The sequence below is a fragment of the Rana temporaria genome, chromosome 1, assembly GCF_905171775.1.
Source record: "Rana temporaria chromosome 1, aRanTem1.1, whole genome shotgun sequence".
Classification (NCBI taxonomy): Eukaryota; Metazoa; Chordata; class Amphibia; order Anura; family Ranidae; genus Rana; species Rana temporaria.
Window position 1 is genome coordinate 91,848,807 of NC_053489.1, and position 18,475 is coordinate 91,867,281.

General features: G+C 45.5%; 1 protein-coding gene across 1 annotated transcript; it reads left to right on the top strand.

The window, feature by feature from the left end:
• The first annotated feature begins 655 nt into the window (after positions 1-655).
• LOC120933548 (golgin subfamily A member 6-like protein 6) lies at positions 656-18,021 on the top strand. The gene is made up of 3 exons (XM_040346846.1): positions 656-711; positions 16,193-16,250; positions 17,038-18,021. Exons 1-3 carry the CDS (start codon positions 656-658, stop codon positions 18,019-18,021), a joined length of 1,098 nt encoding a protein of 365 aa, XP_040202780.1.
• The last annotated feature ends 454 nt before the right edge of the window (positions 18,022-18,475 follow it).

Below are 18,475 nucleotides of genomic sequence, written 5' to 3' on the forward strand. Positions count from 1 at the left end.
GCCTATGTTATATAAAGCTGGCAGAGAGCATTTGTTACCTTGCCCTGAAAAGAGCCAAGAGTGTGTGTGGGGCAGGCTGGCAAGATTATATTTGTGTGTCCTTATGAAATGCCTATTTTATTTATGTCTTTGCAAAACAGATATGTTTTTGATCAAGGGTTTTGTGACTGGTTTATTTATTTATTTTGGGTGGGGGCTATCTTCGCCTGAAATATTTGTGAGGTTGTCAATGAATGTTGTTTTTAGGGTGTTCACTTGGATGTAATTTTTCTTACGCTGCATTATTTTGCTAAATCTTTCTCAAGATGTTGTCACTAATTAATGTTTCAATCCTTAATAGATGTCTGGGTCTTTTTAATCTTCTGTTAATTTCCATTGCATAAACTATGTTTACTGTCTCGAATGAACCTATGTTTATTTTTATTTTTTATATTATTTATTTATTTTTGTTTGATTTTTGTTTGTTTTTGCTTTCCTTGCTGTTTTTTCAAAGTCCTGTTTTGTTGACCAATACAATTACTTTAAAATTTTGAAGTTTGTTTTTTGTTACTTTTTCATGTTACATATTTTGACAGCTGCAGCTGAAATAGGCTGATTGGCCAACAAAACAAAACAGGTGTGATTTTTGTCTCGAAGCTTCTTTCCTGGTGCCTTCATGCATGGATTTTGTGCTGCCATGTTTAGTCACCAGAAAAGGAAAAATACAGAGCAGTAAGTATTTAATGTTTTCCTTTTTACTGCAGTGGTTCTCAGCCTTAGTCCTCAAGTACCCCTGACAGGACATATTTTGTGGATTTATCTTATCAAGAATTGCTGTCCAGACTGTCTTTTAAAGCACATGTGTAAGATGAAGGAAAACCTGCAAACATGGCCTGTTGAGGGGGGGGGGGTTAGCGCACAGGCTTGAAGTGCTGATTTGCAGGACTGTGCTTAAATCTAGCGCAAGGCAATCCTATTCTAATTGTGGGTGTTTGAAGTGAGCCAAGTGAGTGTTAGAACCCCTGCTTGTGATTTTTGGGTTGGGCTTTGTGTCTCGTTTCTTAAAATTGGCTTCACTTCCTGTCACACAGCCGAACAGGAAGTGAGGTTAAAACCCTACCAATGCCTTTTCTTGGGGACACACAGGTCAATCTAACTAGTGTCCCCATTAAGCAAATTGCACTCCAGCACTGCTGTGTACACCCCAAATGATTAGTTAGTTTGGGTTTAGTAAAGGCAAAGCCACTCTGCAGTACAAGCGCAGTCGCTGAAAATCGGAGGGGAAGCAATGATGAGTTCAACATCCAATCATGTAGAAGCAAAAGTATTTTTTTTTTGTTCTTTTCTTCCTTGCTTGTTCACTTGTAGGGCAAAGTGGATTCGCCTTTAGTAAATGGACCCCAAAGTCCAAGATCCCTAATAATTTGGGGTGTACACAGCAAAATGCTAGAGTGCAATTTACATAATGGGAAACTATTTAGATTGATATGTGTGTCCCCAAGAAAAGACATTAGTAAGGTTTTACCCTCACTTCCTGTTTGGCTATGTGACAGGAAGTGAATGAATTTGAAGTAGAAAGTGACAAAATTTGGGAGGTGTCTTCACCCTATCAGGGGTGCAAACATCCCCAAAAAATGAGCAGACTTTTAATCCCTCTGCACTCTAGCCCCAAGTAAAAATAAGAAAGGATTTCATTTAGTTAAAATTTGCAAAGACACATTCCTCAGATCAACTGTGATGCATGTCAATGGCCCATTTAGCCATTGTTTAATAGAAAACACCAGTTGCCTTTCACTAGAAACATTTGTTCCGATCCTAGAAATCTGCATCTGCTTTACTATCACTTTCCCTAAAAAATTAATTTTTAAGTCCTGAAGTTTGGCGCCATTCCATGAGTGTGTGCAATATTAAAGCGTGACAAGTTAGGTATCTATTTACTCGGTGTAACATCCTCTTTCACATTATCCCTAAAAATTGGGCTAACTTTACTGTTTTGTTATTTTTTGTTCGTTAAACCGTTTTTTTTTGGCAAAAAAAAAGTGTTTGAAAAATTATTGTGCAAATACCGTTAGAAATAAAACAATTTAATGACCGCCACTTTATTCCCTAGGGTGTCTGCTAAAAATATATATAATGTTTGGGGGTCCTGAGTAATTTTACAGAAACAAAATATAATTTTTACATGAAGAAGAGAAGTGCCAGAATAGGCGCGGTATGGAAGTGGTTAAAGTGAAACAATAAAGGTGAAGTATTCCTTTAAATTTCATACGGGGGAGGTATAGTATGCCTGTGAAGTAGTGCATGTTTCCTGTGCTTAGAACTGTCCCTGTACAAGATGTCATTTCTGAAGGGGAAAAACAAGTAATTTAAAAGTACTCATGGCTATAAAGAATACAGAGAACGTCATTGCTCATTAAAAAAAAACAACGTGGGGGTCCCCCCAAATTCATTTACCTGGTCCTTCAGGTCTGGTATGGATATTAAGGGGAACCCCGCCATCAAATTAAAAAAAATGACGTGGGGTTCCCCCCAAATATCCATACCAGGCCCTCCGGGTCTGGTATGGATTTTAAGGGGAACTTCACCCCAAATTTTTTAAAAAAATGGCATGGAGTTCCCCCAAAAATCCACACCAAACCCCTTATGCGAGCACGCAACCTTATCGGCCGCAGAAAAGAGGGGGGGGACGCAAGAGCACCCCCCTCTCCTGAACCGTACCAGGCCACATGCCCTCAACATGGGGAGGATGCTTTGGGGTCCCCCCAAAGCACCTTGTCCCCATGTTGATGGGGACAAGGGCCTCATCCCCACAACCCTGGCCAATGGTTGTGGGGGTCTGCGGGTGGGGTGCTTATCGGAATCTGGAAGACCCCTTTAACAAAGGGGACCCCCAGATCCCAGCCCCCCGTGTGAAATGGTAATGGAGTACTTTGTACCTCTACCATTTCACCCAAAAAAGTGTCAAAAATGCTAAAAAAGACAATAGCCGGTTTTTGACAATTCCTTTATTAATGTCTTCTTTCTGCGCTTCTTCTTCTTCTTCTCCCATCCTCTTCTTTTCTGCATTCATTCCAGTTTCTTCCTCCATCTTCTTCTTCCTCTGCTTCTTTCTTGGGTCTTCTCATCCGCATCTTGCACCGGCTTCTTCCTCTATCTTCTTCTCCTTCCTTCGGTCTTCTCGTCCGCATCTTGCACAGCTTCTTCTTCCCCGGACGATCCGCTTCCAATTGAAGTTCTTGCTGTGTGAAGCTCCTGTGACCCCGCCCCCCTCTGACACACATGTACCACATGGGGACTTTCTTATGGCTTTCCCCGTGGTGTCAGAGGGGGGCAGGGTCACCGGATGACGCCACGTCCTCAGTGATAAAAGAACTGTCAGAAGAACAGGAGCATCACACAGCGGGAACTTCAATTGGAAGCGAATCGTCCGGGGAAGAAAAAGCCGTGCAAGATGCGGACGAGAAGACCGAAGGAAGGAGAAGAAGATGGAGGAAGAAGCCAATGCAAGATGCGGACGAGAAGACCCAAGAAAGAAGCAGAGGAAGAAGAAGATGGAGGAAGAAACCGGAGTGAACGCAGAAAGGAAGAAGATGGGAGAAGAAGAAGCGCGAAAAGAAGACATTAATAAAGGAATTGTCAAAAACCGGCTTTTAACATTTTTGACACTTTTTTGGTGAAATGGTAGAGGTACAATGTACCCCATTACCATTTCACACAGGGGGGGCGGGATCTGGGGGTCCCCTTTGTTAAAGGGGTCTTCCAGATTCCGATAAGCCCTCCGCCCGCAGACCCCCACAAACACTGGCCAGGGTTGCGGGGATGAGACCCTTGTCTCCATCATCATGCGGACAAGGTGCTTTAGGGGGGACCCCAAAGCATCCTCCCCATGTTGAGGGCATGTGGCCTGGTACGGTTCATGAGAGGGGGGGCGCTCTCTCATCCCCCCCTCTTTTCTGCGGCCGGCCAGGTTGCGTGCTCGGATAAGGGGTCTGGCGTGGATTTTTGGGGGAACTCAGCGCCATTTTTTTTTCAAAAATTTGGGGTGGCGTTCCCCTTAAAATCCTGGAGGGCCTGGTATGGATATTTGGGTGGAACCCCACGTAATTTTTTTTTTATTTGACGGCAGGGTTCCCCTTAACCCCTTAACGCCCGCCGCACGACTATTTACGTCCGCACAATGGCACGGAGAGGCAGAAGGACGTATATATACGTCCTTGCCTTTCCGCGGGTCGGGGGTCTGATCCTCATTTTTTTTTTTATTTGACGGCAGGGTTCCCCTTAACCCCTTAACGCCCGCCGCACGACTATTTACGTCCGCACAATGGCACGGACAGGCAGAAGGACGTATATATACGTCCTTGCCTTTCCGCGGGTCGGGGTTCTGATTGGGTCCCCCCCCCTCCGGCTGCGTGCAGCGGGCGGATTTCCTCGGGGAGCGATCCGGGACGACGGCGCGGCTATTCGTTTATAGCCGCTCCGTCGCGATCGCTCTCCGGAGCTGAAGAACGGGAAGAGCCGTATGTAAACACGGCTTCCCCGTGCTTCACTGTGGCGGCGCATCGATCGTGTCATCCCCTTTATAGGGGAGACACAATCGATGATGTCAGACCTACAGCCACACCCCCCTACTGTTGTAAACACACACTAGGTGAAGCCTAACACGTTCAGCGCCCCCTGTGGTTAACTCCCAAATTGCAACTGTCATTTTCACAATAAAGAATGCAATTTAAATGCATTTTTTGCTGTGAAAATGACAATGGTCCCAAAAATGTGTCAAAATTGTCCGAAGTGTCCGCCATAATGTCGCAGTCACGAAAAAAATCGCTGATCGCCGCCATTAGTAGTAAAAAAATTTTTTTTATAAAAATGCAATAAAAATATCCCCTATTTTGTAAACGCTATAAATTTTGCGCAAACCAATCGATAAACGCTTATTGCGATTTTTTTTACCAAAAATAGGTAGAAGAATACGTATCGGCCTAAACTGAGGAAAAAAAATGTTTATATATGTTTTTGGGGGATATTTATTACAGCAAAAAGTAAAAAATATTGAATTTTTTTCAAAATTGTCGCTCTATTTTTGTTTATAGCGCAAAAAATAAAAACCGCAGAGGTGATCAAATACCACCAAAAGAAAGCTCTATTTGTGGGGAAAAAAGGACGTCAATTTTGTTTGGGAGCCACGTCGTACGAGCGCGCAATTGTCTGTTAAAGCGACGCAGTGCTGAATTGTAAAAACGCCTTTGGGCATTTAGCAGCATATTGGTCCGGGGCTTAAGTGGTTAATATCCATACCAGACCTGAAGGGCCTGGTAATGGAATTTGGGGGGAACCCCACGCTTTTTTTTATTTTTTTTTATGAATGCATTTGCTCTGAATTGCCGGGAGCCGACAATTCATTATAGCCGCGAGTGATTTTAAATGACTTTTTTCCTTCAGAATGTCATTTTGTGCAGAGACAGTTCTAACCACTGGAAACATGCGCTCATTTACATGCATATTATACATGTACGGTACGAAATTAAAAGGAATATTTCACTTTTATTGTTGCACTTCAAGCAAAAATCACTGCTCCTGAAAAAACAGCCGTGCCGTTTTAAAAAATAAAAAATGCATTGATACATGTCCCCTGGGGCACTTTTAGGACAAAAACTAGCATATTAACCTTTAAAATTAACACTTTTGATTTCTCCCATAGACTTCTAAAGGGAGTTTGGCGGCTTTACATATTTATTATTGCATTGCACCCTCTGCTACGCTGGTTCATGCGCCTAATTAAGTATTCATCCGGCATGCCAATTAAGCCATGAACCGGCGCAGCGCATTGTTTTTAGTAAATCAGCCCCACAGTGTTGATGGTTACCACCAACGGTATGTAATCTATACTTTGCAAACACGGGTTCAGGGTTTTCCTTGTGCTACCATAACATTAGAGTGACATAAAATTGTTGTTAAACCAAAATGTATCTGAACTGAAAATGTATAAAGTTGGCATGCACTGTATTGAAATCATGTATTGATTAGTATCTTCAAAATCCAGAGCATGGAAAAATGACTTTTAGATTTCACTTCAGCATCATCTGTTGTGCTGTTTAACTATTTCAATCATAGGTGTGCACAGCCTATATCTTTAGGGTGTGCACCCCAAAGCTCAAACACACATGCATATATGTGTGTGTGTCTATATGTATATGGCCCCGGTTGATTATTCTCCCTGCAGGCAGGGTGAAAGAGAAGTGCGTAAGAACTTCTCTTATGGCAGAGCAGGTAAGAGGGAGATCTTTCCCATCAACCTGCCAGCACACAGAGCAATAATGCTAATGTACACAAGGTTTTTAGGGTGTGCCCAGGCACACCTGCCACACCCTGTGCGCACGCCTATGATTTTAATTCAGCTTTGCTTAGTGAGCACTGAGCAGCGTTATTTCTAAAAGGACAGAGTACAGTCCACCAGGCAATGCATAAGACACCAATTTGGGGGTTATGCTTTAATTTTGAAGGAAGCTACGGAGAGGACCTATGTACAACATATGATGCTAACATGCAGATTTCTGGCTAATCAGAAAATACCCTTTAAAAGAGAGAAATTATGGCCCAGATTCTCAAAGGCGTTACGACGGTGCAACACCATTTGCGCCGTCGTATGTCCTAATCTGGCCCCGGGTATCTATGCGACTGATTCTTAGAATCAGTTACGCATAGATACCCATTAGATCTGACAGGCGTAAGGCTCTTACGCTGTCAGATCTTAAATGCAATTTTTTTTCCCGCCGCTAGGTGTCGCCAACGTCGTTTTCCCCGTCGCTTATGTACAGTCCACCAGGCAATGCATAAGACACCAATTTGAGGGTTATGCTTTAATTTTGAAGGAAGCTACGGAGAGGACCTATGTACAACATATGATGCTAACATGCAGATTTCTGGCTAATCAGAAAATACCCTTTAAAAGAGAGAAATTATGGCCCAGATTCTCAAAGGCGTTACGACGGCGCAACACCATTTGCGCCGTCGTATGTCCTAATCTGGCCCCGGGTATCTATGCGACTGATTCTTAGAATCAGTTACGCATAGATACCCATTAGATCTGACAGGCGTAAGGCTCTTACGCTGTCAGATCTTAAATGCAATTTTTTTCCCGCCGCTAGGTGTCGCCAACGTCGTTTTCCCCGTCGCTTATGTAAATTAGCAAATTACGGCGATTCCCGAACGTACGCGCGCTCGACGCAGAGAATTTACGACGTTTCCGTAGCCTTTGCGACGCGTAAAGTTGCCCCTGGGTCTATGAGGCGCAGCCAATGTTAAGTATGGCCGTCGTTCCCGCGTCTAAATTAAAAAAATCTACGCCATTTGCGTAAGACGTCCGTGAATGGCGCTGGACGCCATTTACGTTAACGTCTAAGCAAATGACGTCGGTGCGACGTCATTTAGCGCAATGCACGTCGGGTAATTTACCCGACGGAGCATGCGCAGTACGCTCGGCGCGGGAACGCGCCTAATTTAAATGGTGCCCGCCCCATTTGAATTGGGCGGGCTTGCGCCGAGCGCTTTTACGATACACCGCCGCAAGTTTACAGGTAAGTGTTCTGAGAATCAGGCACTAACGCTGTAAACCTGCGGCGGTGTAATGTAAATCACATACGTTACGCTGCCCAGGAGCAACATAATTATATGTGAATCGGGGCCTATGTATTTTGTAGCAGATTGATAAATCATTTATTTTAATAGCCGAAAAGAACCATGCTGGACGACCTAAATATAAATCTCACAGCATTACTGTAACATGTCAGATAATGTGTGTACTCGATTAGCATGTAACACAGCTGGATGGATCCTCAAAGCACTTAATTTGGCAAATATCCTAGAAATGTGTTATAGAATATACTGGATAGAGAGAAGTGATAAAACATTGTTCACACATTCTCCTATTTTTTTGTTCACTTGACTTGTTTATTAGAATGTACTGACTCCCACACACTGCAGCTACCACGGGTTTCCTAGGCTGGCCCAATATTCACACGAATGCTGTTTGTGTGTTCCTCTGTTACAGAAGGGCAATGCAGTAAAGGGCAATGCATTAAAGTTACCTATATACTGTACAAGGGCTTCTTTAGATGTCCACAAGAATGTTCCATGACTACCCCACTAGGGTGACCACATTTCCAAACTGCCATTCAGGGACAATTTTGCCAAGGACCGAACAGGTGAATGGCTGTTTTTTGCTGGTTTTAGCACTCATATCATCCCAACACCATGCTTGATATGGTGTCAGGATCATAGGCGTGTGCCAGGGCCCACCCTAATCACCCCGTGTGCCGCAGAATACCCCTGTTTGGACCCCTGGTATTTCACTGAAGTCCTCTAATGATGCTCCTAAAAAAAATAAAAAAAATGAATAAAAAATTCAGTAAAAATAATAAAAAACTAAATAAAAATGAAAAAATTATGATACCGTCCACTGCTGTACCAACACCAACCTCTACCCTACTGACACCGTCAATATACTCACACACGTGCGTGTGTGTGTGAGCTTTGGGACGCACACCCTAATGCAATAGGCTGCGCACACCTATGGTTAGGATGATCAAATCATATTCCTTTCTATTATTACATTGTAATAGATAATGAAATAGTTCAACTCACCATAATGCAGAATCATTGGGAACCCTGAGCGTGTCACTTGCCACCAGATGCAGCGTGCCACCATATGGAGCGTGTCACTTGCCACCAGATGCAGCATGCCACCATATGGAGTGTGTCACTTGCCACCAGATGCAGCGTGCCACCATATGGAGCGTGTCACTTGCCACCAGATGCAGCGTGCCACCATATGGAGCGTGTCACTTGCCACCAGATGCAGCGTGCCACCATATGGAGCGTGTCACTTGCCACCAGATGCAACGTGCCACCATATGGAGCGTGTCACTTGCCGCCAGATGCAGCGTGCCACCATATAGAGTGTGTCACTTGCCGCCAGATGCAGCGTGCCACCATATGGAGCGTGTCACTTGCCACCAGATGCAGCGTGCCACCATATGGAGCGTGTCACTTGCCACCAGATGCAGCGTGCCACCATATGGAGTGTGTCACTTGCCACCAGATGGAGTGTGTCACTTGCCACCAGATGCAGCGTGCCACCATATGCAGTGTGTCACTTGCCACCAGATGCAGCGTGCCACCATATGGAGTGTGTCACTTGCCGCCAGATGCAGCGTGCCACCATATGGAGTGTGTCACTTGCCGCCAGATGCAGCGTGCCACCATATGGAGTGTGTCACTTGCCACCAGATGCAGCGTGCCACCATATGGAGTGTGTCACTTGCCACCAGATGCAGCGTGCCACCATATGGAGTGTGTCACTTGCCGCCAGATGCAGCGTGCCACCATATGCAGTGTGTCACTTGCCGCCAGATGCAGCGTGCCACCATATGGAGTGTGTCACTTGCCACCAGATGCAGCGTGCCACCATATGGAGTGTGTCACTTGCCACCAGATGCAGCGTGCCACCATATGGAGTGTGTCACTTGCCGCCAGATGCAGCGTGCCACCATATGGAGCGTGTCACTTGCCGCCAGATGCAGCGTGCCACCATATGGAGCGTGTCACTTGCCGCCAGATGCAGCGTGCCACCATATGGAGTGTGTCACTTGCCACCAGATGCAGCGTGCCACCATATGGAGTGTGTCACTTGCCACCAGATGCAGCGTGCCACCATATGGAGTGTGTCACTTGCCGCCAGATGCAGCGTGCCACCATATGGAGTGTGTCACTTGCCGCCAGATGCAGCGTGCCACCATATGCAGTGTGTCACTCTCCGCCAGATGCAGCGTGCCACCATATGGAGTGTGTCACTTGCCGCCAGATGCAGCGTGCCACCATATGCAGTGTGTCACTTGCCACCAGATGCAGCGTGCCACCATATGGAGTGTGTCACTTGCCGCCAGATGCAGCGTGCCACCATATGCAGTGTGTCACTTGCCACCAGATGCAGCGTGCCACCATATGCAGTGTGTCACTTGCCGCCAGATGCAGCGTGCCACCATATGCAGTGTGTCACTTGCCGCCAGATGCAGCGTGCCACCATATGCAGTGTGTCACTTGCCGCCAGATGCAGCATGCCACCATATGGAGTGTGTCACTTGCCACCAGATGCAGCGTGCCACCATATGCAGTGTGCCACTTGCCGCCAGATGCAGCGTGCCACCATATGCAGTGTGTCACTTGCCGCCAGATGCAGCGTGCCACCATATGCAGTGTGTCACTTGACACCAGATGCAGTGCCATTTGCCACCCATAGCCTGCCACAAGTCTGACACACCAGAGCCCAGGGAAGGTGAAAGTGGCGGGTTCAGTCACTTTGAGAGGCAGCTGACCTACCTGCCCCCTACACTGACCTACCTGCCAACTACACTGACCTACCTGCCCCCTACACTGACCTGTAAAATGACCTACCTGCCCACTACACTGACCTGACCCCTAAAATGACCTGTCCACTACACTGACCCCCCTGACCACTACACTCCTTCCTGCAGTACTTGCACTACTGACTACTTCCCCACACAAACACAAGGTAGATGGGTGGATTTCACTCACCACTCCAGGCCTCCATCCATGAAGATCATCCATAGATGACTGCTATCTCCCAGTCGCTCCAGAGGAAGAAGTTACACGCAGAAGCCCTTCCTCAGGACATGATTTGTTTGTATTGCAGATTCGCAGGGTCCCTTCTTGAGGGTGACATAACTGAGCCATGAGAAAGGGACACTGTGAGATGGATCACTTCAGAGGAAGCAGCACTCCTCCCCTGCAGGCCAAGAACTCCACCAGCACTCTCCACACGCTCGTCTGCACCGAGCACCGCCCCTCCCACTCACACAAGGCAAGCACCTGAGGCATCATGGGGGACAGGACAGGCTGGACCAGACCACTGGAGTCCCTGGGCAGGGGGAGGTGCAGGTGCTGAGGACTGGAGTCTGCTTTATTGATCATGCACAGTGATAATAGGGGCTGCTGGAGGAAGTCACTCTTGGGATGGGACAGCAGCAATAACATTCATAGCAGCACAGAGGCAGAGGACAGGTTTGAAACGAGCTTACTCGCAGGGGAAAGAGCACTGGTTGCCCACCCCCACGCTACACTACTGGGCTGGCCCGGCCGGATGACGGTAGAACGGCTGCCTGGCATCAGTTTCTATCCGGCCCGGGACGCTGTATTGTCCTGCAATGGGGGTGCCCGGGACCGATCTGCTAATTGCGGGAAGGTCCCGGGCAATCCGGGACACGTGGGCACCCTACTGGGGACACCTCGAGGTGCAAGGAGGGACTCCGCTAAGAACTCCTCCAGGTGCAAGGAGGGACTCCGCTGGGGACACCACGAGGTGCAAGGAGGGACTCCGCTGGGGACACCCCGAGATGCAAGGAGGGACTCCGCTGGGGACACCCCGAGATGCAAGGAGGGACTCCGCTGGGGACACCCCGAGGTGCAAGGAGGGACTCCGCTGGGGACACCCCGAGGTGCAAGGAGGGACTCCGCTGGGGACACCCCGAGATGCAAGCAGGGACTCCGCTGGGGACACCCCGAGATGCAAGCAGAGACTCCGCTGGGGACACCCCGAGGTGCAAGCAGGGACTCCGCTGGGGACACTCCGAGGTGCAAGGAGGGACTCCGCTGGGGACACCCCGAGATGCAAGGAGGGACTCTGCTGGGGACACCCCGAGATGCAAGCAGGGACTCCGCTGGGGACACCCCGAGATGCAAGCAGGGACTCCGCTGGGGACACCTGATGTCGTTGACATGCTTTTAATAATGTAAAATAAAAAAAGTTTTGATATTTTATTGCAATAGTACTTGGTTTCAGCATACCTACATAGGTCTATTGGAGTCCACGCCTCGATAGGTCAAGGCTGTTTTGGTGGCAAAAAGTGTACCTACTCAATATTAGGTGGGTGTTCATAATGTTATGGCTGATCGGTAAATAAGGCTCAACTCACAGGATTAAAGGGTCACTAAAGGAATTTTTTTTTTTTTTTTGCTGAAATGACTGTTTACATGGTATAGAGACATAAAAGTTAACTGATTCCTTTTAAAAATGATTACAAATAGATAAAAAATCAATCATATAATGTGCCTGCAGGTTAGTTTCACTTTTAAACTGTTTTCATGTTCCTGTGAACTAGAGAGACCCACAGAACAAAAACAAACAAATCCAGGGCAGTGTTTTGTTTTTAAAATGAATCTGATTGGTTCTGTTAAGTTTTAGACACACAGTAATGACAGCTTAGACCTACAGTGAAAAGCTCCCAGTACTATGGTTATAAGGAAAAAGACAACCAGGAAGTGTGGAGATCAGAGCAGAATTACAGCCACTTCAAAGCAAAAACGAACAATGAAGACATGAAACCAGTACTGCAGTAAGGTAAAGGAAGCTATTTAGCTAAAAAAAAAATCCCTTTAGTGATCCTTTAATACAAAAAAAGCATCCTTATTTTCAAAAAAAAGTGACAGTAAGACCCCTTTCACACTGAGGAGTTTTTCAGGCGGTTTAGCGCTAAAAATAGTGCCTAAATACCGCCTGAAAAACTCCTGCCCAGCATTCTCAATGTGAGGCGATACACACTGAGGCGATACACTGGCAGGAGAGAAAAAAATCTCCTGCAAGCAGCATCTTTGGAGCGGTGAGAGGAGCGGTATGTATACCGCTTCTTTACCGCTCTTTCCCATTCAAAACAATGGGATACCGCGGTAATGCCGCCCACAATGCGCCTCTGCAGAGGCGCATTACGGGCGGTATTAACCCTTTATCGGCCGCTAGCGGGAGTTAATACCGCACCGCTAGCGACTGAATCCCGCGGAAAATCTGACGGGCGGCGCTATACTGCCACCGCGGCTCCCGCCACAGTGTGAAAGGGGCCTAACTTTTTAGATGAGTCAAATGACATTTGGAAATTACAGTTAAAACAGGACTGACAGTTGGGCTGGTGTTAAAGAGACGCTGACACCAATTTAAAAAAAAAAAATTGTAGAAAAAAAAAAAAGATGTTTTTAAAAAGTTACTTGCAGTATATTTCTCAATTACAAATCTTTACACACAAATAAGAATCTTTATTTTCAGGCATGTGACTGTTATTTTCAAATCTCATTGGATAGGTTCTTATTACTGCTAGTGTCCCCAATGGGGAAATTCACATTCACTTCCTGTTTAGACAATGGGTTTCAGAAAGAATAGAAAGGGGGAATGTCAACAGGGCGCATTAAGAGCCTCAGTGAGATTTTTTAACGGTCACCAGTCTACACAAACCTAAATATATAGATAGAGAGATTTAAAAAAAAAATATATGTATATAATTATATATATATATATATATATATATATATATATATATATATATATATATATATATATATATATATATATATATATTTTTATATATATATATATATATATATATATATATATATATTATATAAAAAAAATATATAACATTTTTTATATAAAAAAATTATAATATATATATATATATATATATATATATATATATATATATATATATATATATATATATATATATATATATATATATATATATATATATATATATATTATAGCAGGTTCCTTGGACAATAATGACTTTTGTATTCCATTTAAATTTCCATCATGTAGCCCCATCACACTGCACAGGAGTCATGACACTGAGTTTACTCATTTGACCATATAAGGCAGGTCACATGATTAGGCTCCGCCCACTCTTCCACTCTGACATCATAGCATAGCATAAGGCAGGGTTTATAAGGGAGGCGGGAGGCAGTTAGTCACTTGTTGTTGAGACAGCGAAGAGGTAGGTCATGTTTTGCATTGCTCTGTGTAGATTGTAGAATATGTGTGTGTGTTTTCCTGGAGAAGGGGCGTAGCAGGCAGTAATAGAATTTGTACTATTTTTAGAGCCTCAGTGAGATTTTTTTTAATTGTCCCTGGTTTAAAAAAAATTCTTTAACATTATATATATAAAAATTATAATATATATAATTATATATAAAATATAGCAGGTTCCTCGGACAGTAATGACTTTTGTATTACATTTAAATTTCCATCACACTGCACAGGAGTCATGTCTTGTCTTGTTTACTCCTTTGACCATATATGGCAGTTGAGTTTCCATGGGGATGGAAGGCTAATAGAATGTCTGCCTTCTATCTCCATGGAAACACAACTGCCATATATGTTCCAAGGAGTAAACAAGACATGACCTTTCAACTCAAATCTCCTGCAGCAGTTATATGAAAAGCAAACTCCTATAATCACCAATAAAGATTTGGTGATATTTAACCACTTAAGGACCTGCGCACGACTATATATGTCCTCTTTTTGAAGAGGGATATCTCGGTAACGGCAGCAGCTGCTGCCACAACCGAGATATCCATCTCTTCAGACGCCAGTCCTTAAAACGATAATAGTGGTCTGCGCGGCGGATTCACCGCAAGATCACTGTTATCGGCGGCGGGAGAGGGCACCCCTCCCGCTGCTCTCCCGTGCCCTCTGCCGCTTACCAGAGCCATCGGCAGTGGCGGAGACGATCGTGTCCGGTCTCCTGTTTGGCTGGGATACGAGTGAAGGGAAAGATGGCCCCCACCCGTCTCCATAGCATTGCAGGGCGGAAGCGACGTCAAAACATCACTTCCGCCCATGGGCCCAGATTCTCAAAAGAGATACGACGGCGCATCTCCAGATATGCCGTCGTATATCTGCCTAGCGCCGTCGTATCTATGCGACTGATTCTTAGAATCAGTTACGCATAGATATCCATTAGATCCGACAGGCGTAAGTTTGAGTATGCAAATTAGCTAGATACGCGAATTCCCGAACGTACGCGCGTCCGACGCAGTAAAGTTACAACGTTTACCTTAGGCTTTTCCCGGCGTAAAGTTGCCCCTGGGTCTATGAGGCGCAGTCAATGTTAAGTATGGCCGTCTTTCCCGCGTCGAACATTTATAAAATTACGTTGTTTGCGTAAGTCGTCCGTGAATGGTGCTGGACGTAATTTACGTCCACGTCAAAACCAATGACGTCCTTGCGACGTCATTTAGAGCAATGCACGCTGGGATATTTTAGGGACGGCGCATGCGCTGTCCGTTCGGCGCGGGCACGCGCTTCATTTAAATGAAACACGCCCCCCTACCCGCCGAATTTGAATTCCGCCGGGTGATTTACGCTACGCCGCCGCAACTTTACAGGCAAGTGCTTTGTGAATAAAGCACTTGCCTGAAAAACTTGCGGCGGCGTAACGTAAATGAGATACGTTACGCCCGCACAAGTTTGCGCCCATCTACGTGAATCTGGGCCATGGTTCTTAAAGGCACATTTTCCTATAGTCACTTTTTCAAATGACAAGTTTTTTGTTTTTTTATTGCATTTTAGTCTAAATATGAGATCTGAGGTCTTTTTGACCCCAGATCTCATATTTAAAAAAATAAAAATGTTGTCACTTTTATTCCTATTACAAGGAATGCAAACATCCCTTGTAATAGAATAAAACATGACAGGTCCTCTTAAATATGAGACCTGGGGTTCAAAAGACCTCAAATCTTATATTTACACTAAAATGCAATAAATAAAAAAGTGTCATTTGAAAAATAAAAAATAAATGTCCCTTTAAGAGCTATGGGCGAAAGTAACGTTTTGACGTCGCTTCCGCCCTGCAATGACTTGGAGACGGGCGAGCGCTATCTTCCCCTCACTTGTCTCCATGCCAGGCTAGGGACAGGTCTGGATCGCCTTCACCGTTACCGACGGCCACGGTAAGCGGCGGAGGGCCCTGTCGCCGATAAAAGTGATCTTGCGGCAAATCTGCCGCAGAGACCGCTTTTATCTGAAAGAGAACCGCCGGCTCTTGAAGAGGATACAGGGGGGTTATGGTAGCTAGGTGCTACCATAACAACTGTATTCCTCTTCAAAGACAGGACGTTTATAGTAATCCTGTGGAAAGCTAGCGGTTAAAAAAACACAATCATTGATGGTCACTGGAACCTTAACCCCAAAGCCCCTCCCCCACTATTCGAAAATCTGTTCAAATCATAAGACGTTATTGCCTTGGCCTGTGAATCGGCTCCTGGTCAGTCGTTGTGTAATGATTGCCGTTAGTCGTAGTTCTGGCCAATGACTGTGTGTGATATCTTGTTATAAATAATGATCGCTAAATCTTGTCTTTTCTTGTCTTTACAGTTTGTTATTATACGTTGAGTATCAAGAGGAATTCACAGAGCAAAAGATGTGCAGCAGAGTAAGTATCTACCTTTCATTTCACTATTCTGACACAATACATATATGTAAAGGGAGGGGCACATGACATCATTGGCAGAATATGGACACATGGCCACGTTTGTTTTCATTTGCCCTTTATTCCCACCTACATATCCTGTGAAGAACATATTTCCTGTCCCTGGGTGGCCATGCTCACTCCTTCACTGTATCTATAGAAGGGGTCATCACCACCACCCAGGCTGGACTACAAACCGGTTCATACTGGTTACATATAGGGGATGGGCGATTAGTAGTTTACAGAAGAACATCAGTAATACTATCCATCCACAGAATTTTTGGCAAGATCATTGGGTATTTTCTGTACTTACTGAAAATGGTCTTAGCCTTAAAAATGAAAACCCAAAATTCAGAGCAATTGGTGAGGGAAAAGCCTCCAATGGGGACACCCGAATGGTAGGAATTCCATTCACTTTAGAGAGTTTTACTTGAATTTCCTGTTGCGTCTCTAGGACAGGAAGTGATGGGAAATCTCCTGGACATAGAATAAAAATAACTTTATATGGGTATGAACGATCCCCTATACCATATAGCAGAAGATTTTGGATCGACATAGACTGTGTGCAGGGAGGGGCGATGCCAAACATGGAGATCTAGACTATGGGTCACACTTTATGTAATGCAGATCAAACTTTACAAGTAACTTCTAAATCACATCACTAACCGTACAAAACCAAATCCAAATTCATGCCAATGAAACTCAAATTTTATATCAGAACTCCCACTGACTTTTTTCTTTTTATTTATAGGTTAATATAAACAGTCAGAGGATAGTGCTGACGACAGATGAAAGAATTAGGAAGAAAGAAGCAAAGGAAATGAAAGCAAGGCTGGAAATAATCGATAGATGCCAAACCAATAAAAAAATAGTATGGGAAAATAAAAGAAGAGCAGAGGAGAAGAGGATAGAGGAGGATAAAAAAAAACAGGAGGTTAGATTGAGAACAACAGAGAGGGACAAGAAAGTAGAGAAGAAAAAGGTAAAACAGGGCCAAGAAATGATGAAAAACATTCTAACCCGCAATGCGAGATTACATCAGGAGAGAGTGGATAAGGAGAAACAGCGGGAGGAGAAAGACAAGAAGATGGCGAAGATAGCACAGGAAAGGGACGAGAATTGGAGGAAAAGACAGAAGAAAGAGCGAGAAAAGGCAAACAAAATGAGGGAATACATTCTAACCCGCAATGCGAGATCACTGCAGGAGAGAGTGGAGAAGGAGAATAAGCGGGAGGAGAGAGAAAAGAAAATAGCACAGGAAGTACAGGCAAGGGCCAAGAAGCCGAAAGAGAAGATAGAGCTAAAAGAGGAACGAAAGATGACGGAAAGCACTGCATCCCTCAATGCGAGAAGGCGCCTGAGAAGTATGGAGGACAGGGAGAAGGCACGGCAATGGAGAGACAGGAAGAGGGCAAGGGATGAACAGAAAAAGGCAGAGGAGCTGAGGGAAGAAAAGAGGAAAGAGCAAGAAAAGGAGCGAGAAGAGGAACAAAAAAGACAGGAAAAAATCATCCACAAAATGAGAATGCAGTACCTGAGAACTAAAAGCGAGATACACCGGCTGGTGGAAGAAACCAAGGAAATGCGGGAAGAACGGGAGAGAGAGCGGAATCGGAAAGTAGAGGAGAGGATAGAGGAAGAAATACAGACTAAAAACATTCGGGCCGTCTATGCATTAGTTAGAAAAGAAGCTGAGGTGTTGGAAAAATACAACCGAGGATATCTCCCACACTAAACAGGACAGGAGGCGGAGAGAGAGCACGTAAGAGGGGGAAGAGTAGCAGGAGGGGGGGAGGGGTCCTCATAGGACAGGAGGGGGGGAAGGGGTCGTCATAGGACAGGAGGGGGGGTCGTCATAGGACAGGAGGGGAGGGGTCGTCATAGGACAGCAGGGGGGGGTCGTCATAGGACAGGAGGGGGGGGGGTCGTCATAGGACAGGAGGGGAGGGGTCGTCATAGGACAGCAGGGGGGGGGGTCGTCATAGGACAGGAGGGGGGTCGTCATAGGCCAGGAGGGGAGGGGGGGAGGGGTCGTCATAGGACAGGAGGGGTCATCATAGGACAGGAGGGGGGGGAGGGGTCGTCATAGGACAGGAGGGGAGGGAGGGGTCGTCATAGGACAGGGGGGGAGGGGTCGTCATAGGCCGGGGGGAGGGGTCGTCATAGGACAGGAGGGGGGGTCATCATAG

What these genes read in the sequence shown, in the direction of transcription:
- LOC120933548 (XM_040346846.1), top strand. Translation starts at nt 656, where the DNA reads ATGCATGGATTTTGTGCTGCCATGTTTAGTCACCAGAAAAGGAAAAAT. An exon ending in AAAAGGAAAAATACAGAGCA is followed by an intron (nt 712 to 16,192) that starts GTAAGTATTTAA and finishes TTGTCTTTACAG; the next exon opens with TTTGTTATTATACGTTGAGT. An exon ending in AGCAAAAGATGTGCAGCAGA is followed by an intron (nt 16,251 to 17,037) that starts GTAAGTATCTAC and finishes TTTTATTTATAG; the next exon opens with GTTAATATAAACAGTCAGAG.